Below are 11,422 nucleotides of genomic sequence, written 5' to 3' on the forward strand. Positions count from 1 at the left end.
CACCCTTAGGCTGCAGTGGGATTTATCTGGGCAGTGCTGGTGATCCCAAAGCTGGTTTAGTGCAGGCCTGCAGGTTTGGCTGGCCCAGCACTGCATGAGCACTGGATCATGGTCTGGAAACTTTGTGGTCATATTAAAAGGACTGAGTGGCTCAGGCCTGTGCTGCCTTGATGGATCAGGGGACGTGGCTGCCTGCTGCAGGGACAGCTTGTTTGGCACCATGTGATGTATTTCTTGTGCCACACCTCCTTGTCTTATCTGCTGATGGATGGTCTAGACATAGCAGCTGAAGGCAAAATGAGCATTTGGCATGTCATTGGCCTTCCTGCAGTGAGGCCAGATCAGTAGGCATTTATTTTAAATCAGATCCCAATGAATAGAATAGCCAATTATAACTTCTTAACCTTTTCTCCCCCTGTGAGTAACCATCTTATTTCATAGGTCAACATTAAAGACCTTGATCCCAAGTATGCCCATATTCAAGTGACTTACGTGAAGCCCTACTTTGAAGATAAAGAAATGTCTGAAAGAAAAACTGAATTTGAAAGAAATCATAATATCAATAGATTTGTGTTTGAAACTCCTTACACTTTATCTGGAAAAAAGCATGGCAGTGTGGAAGAGCAATGCAAAAAAAGGACCATTCTAACTAGTAAGTACTAATACCTGAACATGAAACAATATCAGTAACTATTAGGAGACTTGTTCAAGCTCATGAAAATATTCAAGAAGTGTGACAAATTCTCTGAGCTTAATCAGAATTGTGAGACAATATTCTGGTTGGGAGGGGGAATTTACCTTGTGTTCTTATGTGCACATTTTTACAGATTAAAAAATATTCCTGGTAAATTATAGCTTTGTTTGGGATTTCACATCCCCAGGGGCAAGAATCTGCCTGTATATGTTCCATGAAGAGTACTCCTATGTGCTGCTCATATGACTTCTCAATACATTTCTTTTGCTGTTTCTGCTAGCTTTGAACTCCTTCCCATATGTTAAGAAGAGAATTCCAGTCAATTATGAACATCAAGTTAATTTAAAGCCAATTGATGTCGCTACTGATGAAATAAAGGACAAGACAGCAGAGCTGCAGCAACTCTGCAGCTCTGCTGGTGATGTTGACATGATCCAGCTGCAGCTCAAACTGCAGGGCTGTGTCTCTGTGCAGGTCAGTCTGTTTGATGTCTGTTCAGAATTGCATTTACATGCACAGCTCGAGGTGAGGCATGGTCACAGCACATTTACTTTCCAGAAATCATTAACTACCCAGGCTTCAGGGCTGCAGCCTCCCTGTCACTTTCAGCTGGCTCATGGAAATAAACATTTCCTCCAGTGCTGTTTACAGTGTCAAGTCCAAGTGTAATTGCACATTAATTAGCCATAAGTAACTGCTGAAACATACTTAAGTCTTGAAGGTTGTACTGTAACAGTCAGGCACAAAGAGCTGTTTGTGAGTCTGCCTTCTCCATCTGGATGAGTGACCTTAGGACTCAGACCATGCTGCTCTCCACACAGAAATAAAAGGAAAATATGAGGAAACAATCTTAATATCTCGTTTTATCTCAGCAGGAGTTCTAGCATAAATGATTTCTTCCTTCTTTCTAGGTTAATGCTGGTCCTTTGGCCTATGCCAGAGCTTTCCTAAGTGACAGCCAATCCAGCAAATATCCTGCTAAGAAGGTGAATGAGTTAAAAGAAATGTTCAGGTAGGATTTCTAATGTAATAAAAACCAGCAGTTGGCTGGAAGATGGTACCTGCTCTGATTATATTTTTGTCTGTCTCCAAACTCAGCAGATGCTGGATACTTAGATATGTCTTATAAAGATCCAAGTCTCATGGGGGTGTGGGTGCTCACACATTTGAAAAAACCCAATGAAATTATATATATCAAGATTATATATATCAAGATATATGTTCCCAAGTCCAGGGCTGGGCTCTCCATGAGGAGATTTGCCTGAACACTTGCTTCAACAGTTTCTGTGGGTTTTTGAGATTATCACATAAAGTATGTTTGAAAACCAGAGATCTGATGATCCAGGGGCTCAAGAGTCTTTGATATTGTGCATTGTTTGCCAGTTTTTCCAAGGGGATTTTTTGCTAGCTAATGATGAACTTAAAATACTTTAAAGAAAATTCTTTCTCAGTTTATGGAAGAGCACTATTCTTGTTTCTGTTGCTAATTTTTGAAACTGTGTGACTTGCGCAGGTGTTTTTCCAATTTCTGGACCTCTCAGGTGCAACCAGCTGCCCACCAGTCCCTTCTGTGCTGGTGGCTCCCATTTCACCCATTTCTTCATTCTCATTGTATGAAGAAAGCAGCATTTGGGCCAATCCCATTCTCCTTCCATGTACCAAGTAACCTGGCAATCAGGCAGCAATCCCTGAGAACATGCCATGCATGGTTTTACTTTCCAGCCTTGCAGTGCAAACACAGTCTTCATTTCAGTTGTGAATGTATGTTTATTGAGTTTTATAAAAAAGGAAAATATGTGTGTTAAATTAAGCAAAGAATAAATAACAGACCTCAGAAAGAGCATTACAGGTCCCCATGGTGTGAATTTCCTTCTGGAGGGTGCCTGACCTCTGACAGCCCTGCTGTGTCACACACGCCCAGCTCTGGCCAGCCCTGCAGGACTGGCTGTCCCACCTCCTGAGGATCCAGGCTCACAGGAGCTCCAGCAGAAAGCCCAATGCCTGTGTTGCAGTCCCTCTTCAGTCCCTGATTCACTGGGCCAGGCATACCCCTGGAATGTGTCTTGCCCCAAACACAGCAGAAGAGGGGGTGGGAAATACTGAGATTTGTCTGTCTGCTCAGTTGCTTGCTTTGATAGAAGACTGGACTGTTGCAATGCCCCAAGTCCATTCCTTTCCTCCCCAGGAAGTTTATCCAAGCCTGTGGAATTGCTCTGGAGCTCAACGAGCGTCTCATTAAGGAGGATCAAGTGGAGTACCACGAGGGGTTAAAGTCAAACTTCCAGGATATGGTGAAAGAGCTTTCTGACATCATCCATGAACAGGCATGTACTGCACACGGGGAGCCCACAGAGTCAGCTCTCTGTGCTGGAAAACTGACTAAGCTGGGAGCTGAAAATGTGATCACTCCTCATGTTCTGCAGCTAAATATAAACGGGCGAGTAAGAAAATGTGAAAATTAAGCAGTAGAGTTGGTGGGTTCCTAAAACTGCTTTCTGTTGACTGGACATCTCAGCCTGATGTTGGTATTCAGAGTGCTGCAGGGTGGAGTCTTCAGGACACACCACTGCCTGCCATGGCCATCAGAAATCCTATGCCATGTTCTGCATCATATTTGAAAATTATAAAGAAGTCAAAGTTCTCTGGCAGAATTTCCATTTCCTCAGTTATAGCCAGCTTTTTGGGTTTTTTAATGTTATTTTTCCTTATATATGTTTTCTTATAATTTTTGCCTAATGCCAACATGCCATTTCTATGCACTGTTAAAATTCATGCTAGTTTATCTGATCTATGATTTTATGTTTTCTTGGATCTTTCTACGAAAATACTTTAATAGTAGCATCAGAGAGGTGAGAGATTCAAAAAGCAGTTGTACTTCTATCTAGTATCACGCTGTGAAATTAGATGAGAACTGTCTTTCTGAAGTAATTCCCATGCCTCTGCTCTTTAATGTTGCCTTCATTATGATAAAAGAAAGCTTGTAGAGTTATAGCATCAAGGATATAAAATCAACAGTACAGACTGCATTGTGGTGCATACAACTTGAAATTTAGAAGAATGCTTTCAGGATCTCCCAGTTAGCCAATATACAGTCTATGTGTGACTATGAATTAAAGATGCAACGTTAACTCACTAAAAATGGATAGGCAAATTCCACAGTTAGTTGAGTAGTTGTTCACACTAAGTGAAAAATCTACAAACAGCAAAATAATACAACTGCACCAGGCTGCTGTTTGTAAATGAGGTTGATTTACAATAAAATAATGCTTATGGGAATCAGAGTCTTGTTATGGAATAGTACAATATCATTTCAGGGAAGCAGTCTCATGATGGGGATGAATTTTGTTGTAGGAATGTAAGGTTGGATCCATTTGAGAGTGACTGGTGCATTTCTGTTGCTTTTGTTACATTCCTCTTCTATTCTGCTCGTGGCCACCATTGTTTTAGTGTGCAAACTATTGATTTTGCACATTTGCCACGCTGTTTTTTTCACTGCCACTACCTGCAGAGAGGCTTGTTCATAAGTGCTGCCACCTGCTTACTCTAAGCTGTTTGCCAGTGCCAAGACTTCTAATTTGCATGCAGCTGCTGAAACTTTTGTGGCTTTTGAATTTTGCAATAGTCAAATCAAAAACAAATCACTCAGTCCTGCACTGTCAAAGTACAATAGCTAAGATTATTTTAGCACAAAGAAGCATTGTTAAAACACACTCCCTGCTACCTCAATAGATTTATCCACTGCTGTGCTGTCTTTGCTTAACAGGCAAAATATGACTGAAATGTCCAAGTGAAGGGCTCCCTAGAAGGATATACTTTCCACTTTCTTCTTGAAATAGCTCAAAAGGCAGCTTAAAATACCATGGTTTTGAACACTGTTCTTTATAGTTGCACAACATGATGTACAACAGCTGACTTGAACTTTTCATTGCCATCAAATGACCTAATATCTAACAAATTCATCCTAATGGAATAAGTTTTCTTATTTTGCAACATTACTCACTTAAATGTAAAAAGTATAGTGCATTAACTTAGGCTTCTCACTGTAAATAGCATGTGCTTTTCTAAATATTATCAGTGTCCTAAAGCAGCACAGGCATTGCCCTTTGTTTGAGATGCAAGAGCAGATGGGTTATCACTGGGTCAGCCTGTGACCTATTTACAGATCTTCTACAGCTACAATGTAAACACAAAAAAGTTATAAACTGCAGCTGAACAGGTCCAGGAAATTCCAGAGACTGGCAGAAAGCTGGATTTCCAGAGTTGTTTATGATGGCCAGTGATCTCAGTTTCACTACTGCAATTTCAAAGTAAACTAAATTGACTGGTGAACCACATGGTGAAAATAAATGCACAGTCAGCTCTGCCATTCCAGCTGGATCCTGTGCTTTCAGGGTGTCCTTCAGGCTGCAAAGTACAAAATCTGGACACAGAGGGAGTGAGTGTCTTTGGGATTTAGCTGCATGTACTCCCCATGCTCACAAAAAACCTATTAGAATTCTGTTACTGCTGAGACATAATAAAAAATTGTTATACAGAGAATTGTTTCTTTCCCACAGTGCCTAGTTGTAATTAAAAGTGATCCAGTAATACACAGAATGGTGTTTGTATTAATGCTGCAGAAATCACTAAACTATTCTTCTTTCTCATTTCTTTGTTACGCTGCCTTTGTGAAACAGCTTTGAAGACAAGGTTGGATATCTCTTTTGCATACCTTTTTAAACAGCTTGATTATCACAATGAAGTGAAACCTGTACTGAATTTGTGGTTGTTTTGCTTTGTTTAGATCTATCATGAAGACACAATGCATTCACCGTGGATGCAGGACTCCCTTCATGTCTTCTGTGCAATCAGTGGAACCTCTGGTGATGGAAGTTACTGCTCACTCAGACCCACTGCTGACATATAAACATATCAGTCATATCTTACAGAGCCTCCTCAGGAATTCTTGGAACTGTACAAAGGATGTTTAAAACCATCCATGATGAGCAAAGATTGAATTGCAGGGTGGTTTTGTTTGTTTTGCTTGGTTTTTTTTTTTTTCCCCACAAAAAAGTTGCCATGCTTTCAAACAGGGTGCTTGCTTATTTTGCTGAGCAACATTGAAAGTGCCTGGACATTGCACCACTGTGCTTGTTTTCTACTATTTTTTTAAGCTCAATGAACAGCAGGCTGTGGAAAGGCAATTATCTAAATACATGTTGAATTACTGAACTATGAATCGAAACAATGATGTACTATGTAAAGTTGTACAATGGAATATAATAAAATGTAAAACAACTTTGTAAATAGAAGGACTGTAGAGTATATAGAAATTAGCATTTTATCATATTTGCTGCTAAAAGCTTTGTTGGACAGGGGACATGAAGGAGAAATTGTATTTACTGGTAAGAGACCTTTCTCTTTTAAAAAGTGACTTGGGATCCACATACCCCTATTGCACTCAATGAGAGTAAACTTGCCCTAGTCTGGAATAATAAAACCTAAGTCAGAAATTATAATTTTCATACACCCTCAGAGCAGATATTTCTAAAGTAATCTCTGTGAAAGTTGAGCTTGCTGTAGCTGATTCCAATTTTGGGTAAATTTTCACAGCTGCAGGAGAGGATGGATTGTACTCACTGAGAGCAAACCTGAGAGATGTGTCATTTGATTAGAGTTTTCTCCTGCTTGCCACTCATGGTCTCACACAGCTATGAATTCTGAGAACAGCTTAAATTGAGTTGGAACTTATAAGGTGCTTTAATAACTTGCGGAAAAAATTCTAATAATCAGAAAGACGTGGTTTAAAAACTTGCAGCACATCAAAATAACTTATACAAAATTGAGGGATTTGTTAGCACCACAAGTCATGCATGTTCCCTCCTGTTAAGCAGATTTGTTCTCTGAAAGCTCATTGTTTTTGTCTGATAGGTGGTTGGAGAAAATGTATTTTCCAGAATTCTTTTATTCCTTCTTCCCCTTCCCAAAGCTTTCATACATTCTCTGCCTCTTTTTTAATAACACACTTCAGATTCAGGAAGAAGAACACAGTTCAGTAATTCTTTTATCAGCAACATTTTTAACATCCGCGTTTTTCAAAATCCTATCAATTGTAAATATGGTTCCAGTAGTTCATATGGGAAGGGTGGGGATTTTAAGGATATGTAAAAAAATGCCATAATAAAAGAACTTCAGCTGGGTATTTAGCTTGGCTGTAGTGTCTATAAAATGTTAAGCTTCTAAGTCTTTGTGACAAAACTTGTCTTCAAATAATAACTGGACCACATTTCAAAATGTTTATTATGCATGATTCTAAATACCTACAATTCTTTGTATTCTGAGAAAATAATGTTGTGATCCATAAATTCACCCATTAGCTGTTTCAAGCAAAATACAGATGTGCCTATAACAAACCAGCCACATTTCTGCTTCTATGTGCTTTTGTGCCAGACAGGCTCTAAATTTAGCAAAACTTTAAGAGGAAGAGAGATTAGTGTGTGTAAATATGGTTAGCACCTTCCTCATTGTTATCTTTCAACAAGTAATACTTAAAAGCATTTAGTGAGAGTTTTCCAAATTACTAAGAGGTGTGAAGCTCATTATTAGTTGATCCAATACAAGATACCTTTGGACCTAATTGACCTTTAAATATCAGTAGTAAAAGTATATCTTGACTACACTCAGCAGATGTATGAGATGCAGGCATCCAAAAGCTCTTGCTTGCACTGTAGCTCTTTCAGATACTACAGAGAACCTTCTTTTCCTGGATTTGCAGGGAGACCCTTATGCATGTTTTTTGATGTTTTTAATGTTCTGAGATAATACCGCTGGCTGAATTTTCAATTTCTATTCCTTATATTTACTATATTTACTGGAATTCCAGTGGAATTCTTACTTGTATCTTCAGATATCTTTCAATGGTCCAAGATGAATTTTTGTCTGAATTTCTGAAGCTGTTGATATTGGAGTTGTTCTGCCATTTTACTGTCATATACTGGAAAGCTTCCACGGTAATTGGGCTGGGCCAAAAAAGAAGTGCTTAATATCAGTCCAATTAGAATATATACAGTCACTGCATTTCAGAAGATACACTTATTTGCAGTTTTAATGAATTACATAAATTATATTCCCTAAGGATTAGCCTTCTGTCCTGCTAAATAATTTTTCTGGATTTTCTACAGAAAAATCTCTTTTTTAGATAGATTGTAAAAAGACTGGTAACAAACCAACTTGTTTTCCCTTTGTGTATTCAACCCATCTAGAAAGGATGAGGAGTGGCCATTATTTTACAGCTGTTTTTGGACAATGATGCCAAGAAGATGATCACATTTTCTCCATCTATCATTTTCTTACTTAATTGTCCCAGTTTAGGGAAATTCTCCAGATCTTTTCTTATTTATGGCTAAAAGAGCTTAACTCACAGATATATCTGGAGATTGTACTGTATATGTGCCTGTTTTAAGTAGCTGATACTCACACTGGGTACATCATATTTGCTACCTGTTTGAGAAGAATAGAAATGTCTATTCTTCGTTAAGATTTTTTATTTTCTTATCTTGCCTAAGGAATGGCAGGATTTTTTAGTCTTGAAAAATTAGTGGAACATATTTCAAATGACATCGTGGCACACACTCTTTCTGTACCTCAGTTTGGCTACATTACATATTTTGTTTGTGTGCCTCTAATTATTTTTGCTGTAAAACTGCTGTGTAATACATCGAGTCTTCAGAATGGATGCCTTGGTAATTTTGCATAAAAGGAAAAGAAATGGGATGAAGTATCAGTGGGGATGAAGAGGAGTTGGCTATTCAAAGTATGAGGATTGGTTTGGATAATGGGATGTGTCAGAGCCAGATGGTTTACAAATAGGACATAGAAAGCAACAAAGGGTCTGCCAGAATTTTATGTACAAGAACTTGCTTTCAGAGATTTACCAAGTAAGCAAAGTATAAACATTTTCTCTCTTGGACCTACTGCCTTTTTCTCTGCAGAGGGAGTAGAAAGATTCGGTTTAAGAAAAATAACCTCAGAACTCCATTTCCTCTCCCCCCAAATATCTGGAATGAAGAGCTTACTGCAAAAAATGATGTATTTTTAGATATTATTTGATGTTCTAATCTTCTTCTGCTATCAGGACTTTTCATGACATAGGCCAGCAAATGAAAAATCATGGATGAGAGAATACCGGTAGCGTGTAATGTTTGGTTTTGTTCCAGAAGACCTTTGAACATACACAACATGTTATTTTGGTACTGAATAAGACTTTACATAAACATAATACCTTTGTAGGTAAAATATGTTTGTTTTCCCTTTTTAAAGATACCAAATTTCAGGGATTCTACATTATGATTTGAGCAACTTGGCCCAAAAGAACTGGAGAAGAACGTAAGTGGAAATTACGGGCTCAAAAACTTAATAGAAATGAAATTACATCTTACCCAATTTACCCACTTGAGGAGAGTAGCACATGTTGATCTGATGTTCATAGAGATGAGTTCTCTAACTGAAAAGGGGGTTCTTACTCTGTTGAGGAGCACTGTGTACAGCTAATTCTTATACAGCCAGACTGTAGTACTTCAAATAATAGGATTATGCCAAGCAGTGGCAAACCAATTGTGATACAGATATAATATTTCAGCTGGATGTAATTTACTCTCTTCTCATGTAAATCTAACACCTGCTGCTCCATAGTCATAACAGGAGTGCTTTTATCCTGCATGTTTACCTTTGAGTGTTGTACTATCCCTGTTTAAACTTCTGTGTGTGAAAGAACAACACCTCCCATTTGCCTTGGTTCTTAAGTGCTGTACTGGACACAGAGGGTGAACAGAGCTGCTCGAGAGCTTCCTAAGACCAGCCATCCTATACTGCTCTTTTTACTTCCTTTTTCTTGAATAATGAGTAATTTTGACAAGAACCCAGGGAAAAAAAGTCACATTGCAGTCAAGTTCAGAGTTTATTCCAGGTCAAAATAAAAGACTAGAAAACCAGGAAAAATAAGTGTTTCAATAACCATGTTTTGCCTAGGGGTTTTTTTTGTTTGTTTTTTTGGTTTTTTTCCTCATTTCACAGAACAGGGTGAGAAGCTAATACCAGTGCAAGATTCATGGGACAAAACCCTAGTGCACTGAGCTATCACATACGCACCCCCTAAAGAAGGTTACCAAAAGAAATCTTCAAACACAGAAGTACACCAAATTAAATGGTGAATACTAAACCATTCAGCAATGAATAGAAGATGCTGACTGAAAAATCCTAAAGGGGCATGAGCACCACAACATCCAGCTCAGGGAAATCCCACAAACATGATTCATCGGGAAAACAGAGACAGTCATACACACAAATTTATCAATAGAAACAAGATCTGAATCACAAGTAAGGAAATGTCCCAGCAGATCACCCTACTTTCCTAAAAAATCCGGTAAGTTTGTGGTTGCGTTTTTACTCTGTTCTGAAGTTAGAATTTTCAGACTTTTGCTCTTTGAGGATGTATTTATTATTGCTCTTCTTCAACTGGCTCAACCTACAAGGTGGTTACAATAATGTACATGCCCAGGCAGCTGAACTAGCTCTTACATTATGTAATGTAAGTCAGGTATAATTGTTATTTACCTCACCAGAGGATGAAGGAAAAACTGCTTTTTTTACTCTTGTCTTCTGGGGCTTCTGTATGGAGCTCTTGCAAGCCTTGGCCAAACAGCTGTAAAACCAGGTTTATGCCGTGCCTCCTTTAGTAAAGGCCAAATAAGGCCCTTGCCAAATAAGTAGGTAAATCAAATAGATCTTCATACTTAGGGAATAGTGAGTAGAAAAGTTGATGCATGGGCTTGTGATAGAATTTATCAGAGGGGGAGATACAACATTTGCACAAACTTGCTTGGTTCCATGTCCACCCAAAAGTGCTTTTCAAAGGAGGTGGGTTTTATTCCACAAAGTTTCTCTTTTCCAGCAGGGCTTGGGCAGCAGTTCAGAGTTTGCAGAGTTACTGTCTGTTGTGAATGTGAATCACAAAGCTCTGGATGTCCCCAAAGAGCACAGAACAAAGAGCACAACAAAGGTCAAGAAGTGAGGAGCCATGTGAGTCAGACTGGGTTTTTTTCAACACAGTTTTGGATTTTTGTGCCTCAGATCCAGCTGTATTCAAGTCCTTTTTTGAACCGACTCCAGCCATCTTCTGAAGAGCCTGTAATTATTTTGGCTGAGACCTAAAGTATTGACAGAAGCTCCTGCAAAATTAGAAAGGAGAAATCTCAACATTGATGTGGAATAACTTCTGGTCCCAAAAGGGACAATTGCCCATGACTCTGTGCTGCTAATAATTGTTGCCTCTCGCTGGACTTGGTAATTGTGCAGGCACACCAGGCATCGGCACAATTTCTTAATTTGATTTAGGGAACATTGCATCTGCAAACTCACTGCATGTCCCCACAATCACTGGCTTTGTTTGTGTGGGTGGAAAAGGCAGGAGCACACAGCCAAGGGCAGGTCAGTAAGATGATTGTAAATCAGTTGATACCAAACCTGAAGCCATACCCCAGGTACTTGTTCAACAGATCATTTGAAAGGTTCCTCAGGTGTGTCTGTACAGGTGCACTGGCTCACAAGAACATAAACAACAGAGATTTGCAACAGAAAGCTGCAGGACAGGACTCAGTGAGATTGAGAAATGGGAAGTCTTTGGTAGGTGGCAGGGATCAAAGGCCCTGGCAGCAATTGTGCTTGCAGGAATCGGGACGGGAATATGACAAC

At 39.1% G+C, this 11,422-nt stretch overlaps 1 protein-coding gene across 3 annotated transcripts in view; it reads left to right on the forward strand.

The window, feature by feature from the left end:
* Positions 1 to 7,089, forward strand: part of DOCK11 (dedicator of cytokinesis 11) — a 79,928-nt gene extending 72,839 nt beyond the window's left edge. For 2 of the 3 annotated variants that reach the window (XM_071442339.1, XM_071442336.1), the window contains 5 exons: positions 442 to 652; positions 975 to 1,168; positions 1,606 to 1,706; positions 2,880 to 3,018; positions 5,478 to 7,089. In XM_071442339.1, the coding sequence (XP_071298440.1) occupies positions 442 to 652; positions 975 to 1,168; positions 1,606 to 1,706; positions 2,880 to 3,018; positions 5,478 to 5,600 (768 nt within the window). In that variant the 3' untranslated portion in view covers positions 5,601 to 7,089. Of the gene's footprint in view, positions 1 to 441; positions 653 to 974; positions 1,169 to 1,605; positions 1,707 to 2,879; positions 3,019 to 5,370; positions 5,384 to 5,477 lie in introns of all 3 variants that reach the window. The other variant, XM_071442337.1, reaches the window with a different exon arrangement.
* Positions 7,090 to 11,422: the final 4,333 nt, after the last annotated feature.

The sequence above is a fragment of the Agelaius tricolor genome, unplaced genomic scaffold (genome assembly GCF_023055355.1).
Source record: "Agelaius tricolor isolate 1412-34295 unplaced genomic scaffold, bAgeTri1.0.p SCAF_17, whole genome shotgun sequence".
Taxonomy (NCBI): domain Eukaryota; kingdom Metazoa; phylum Chordata; class Aves; order Passeriformes; family Icteridae; genus Agelaius; species Agelaius tricolor.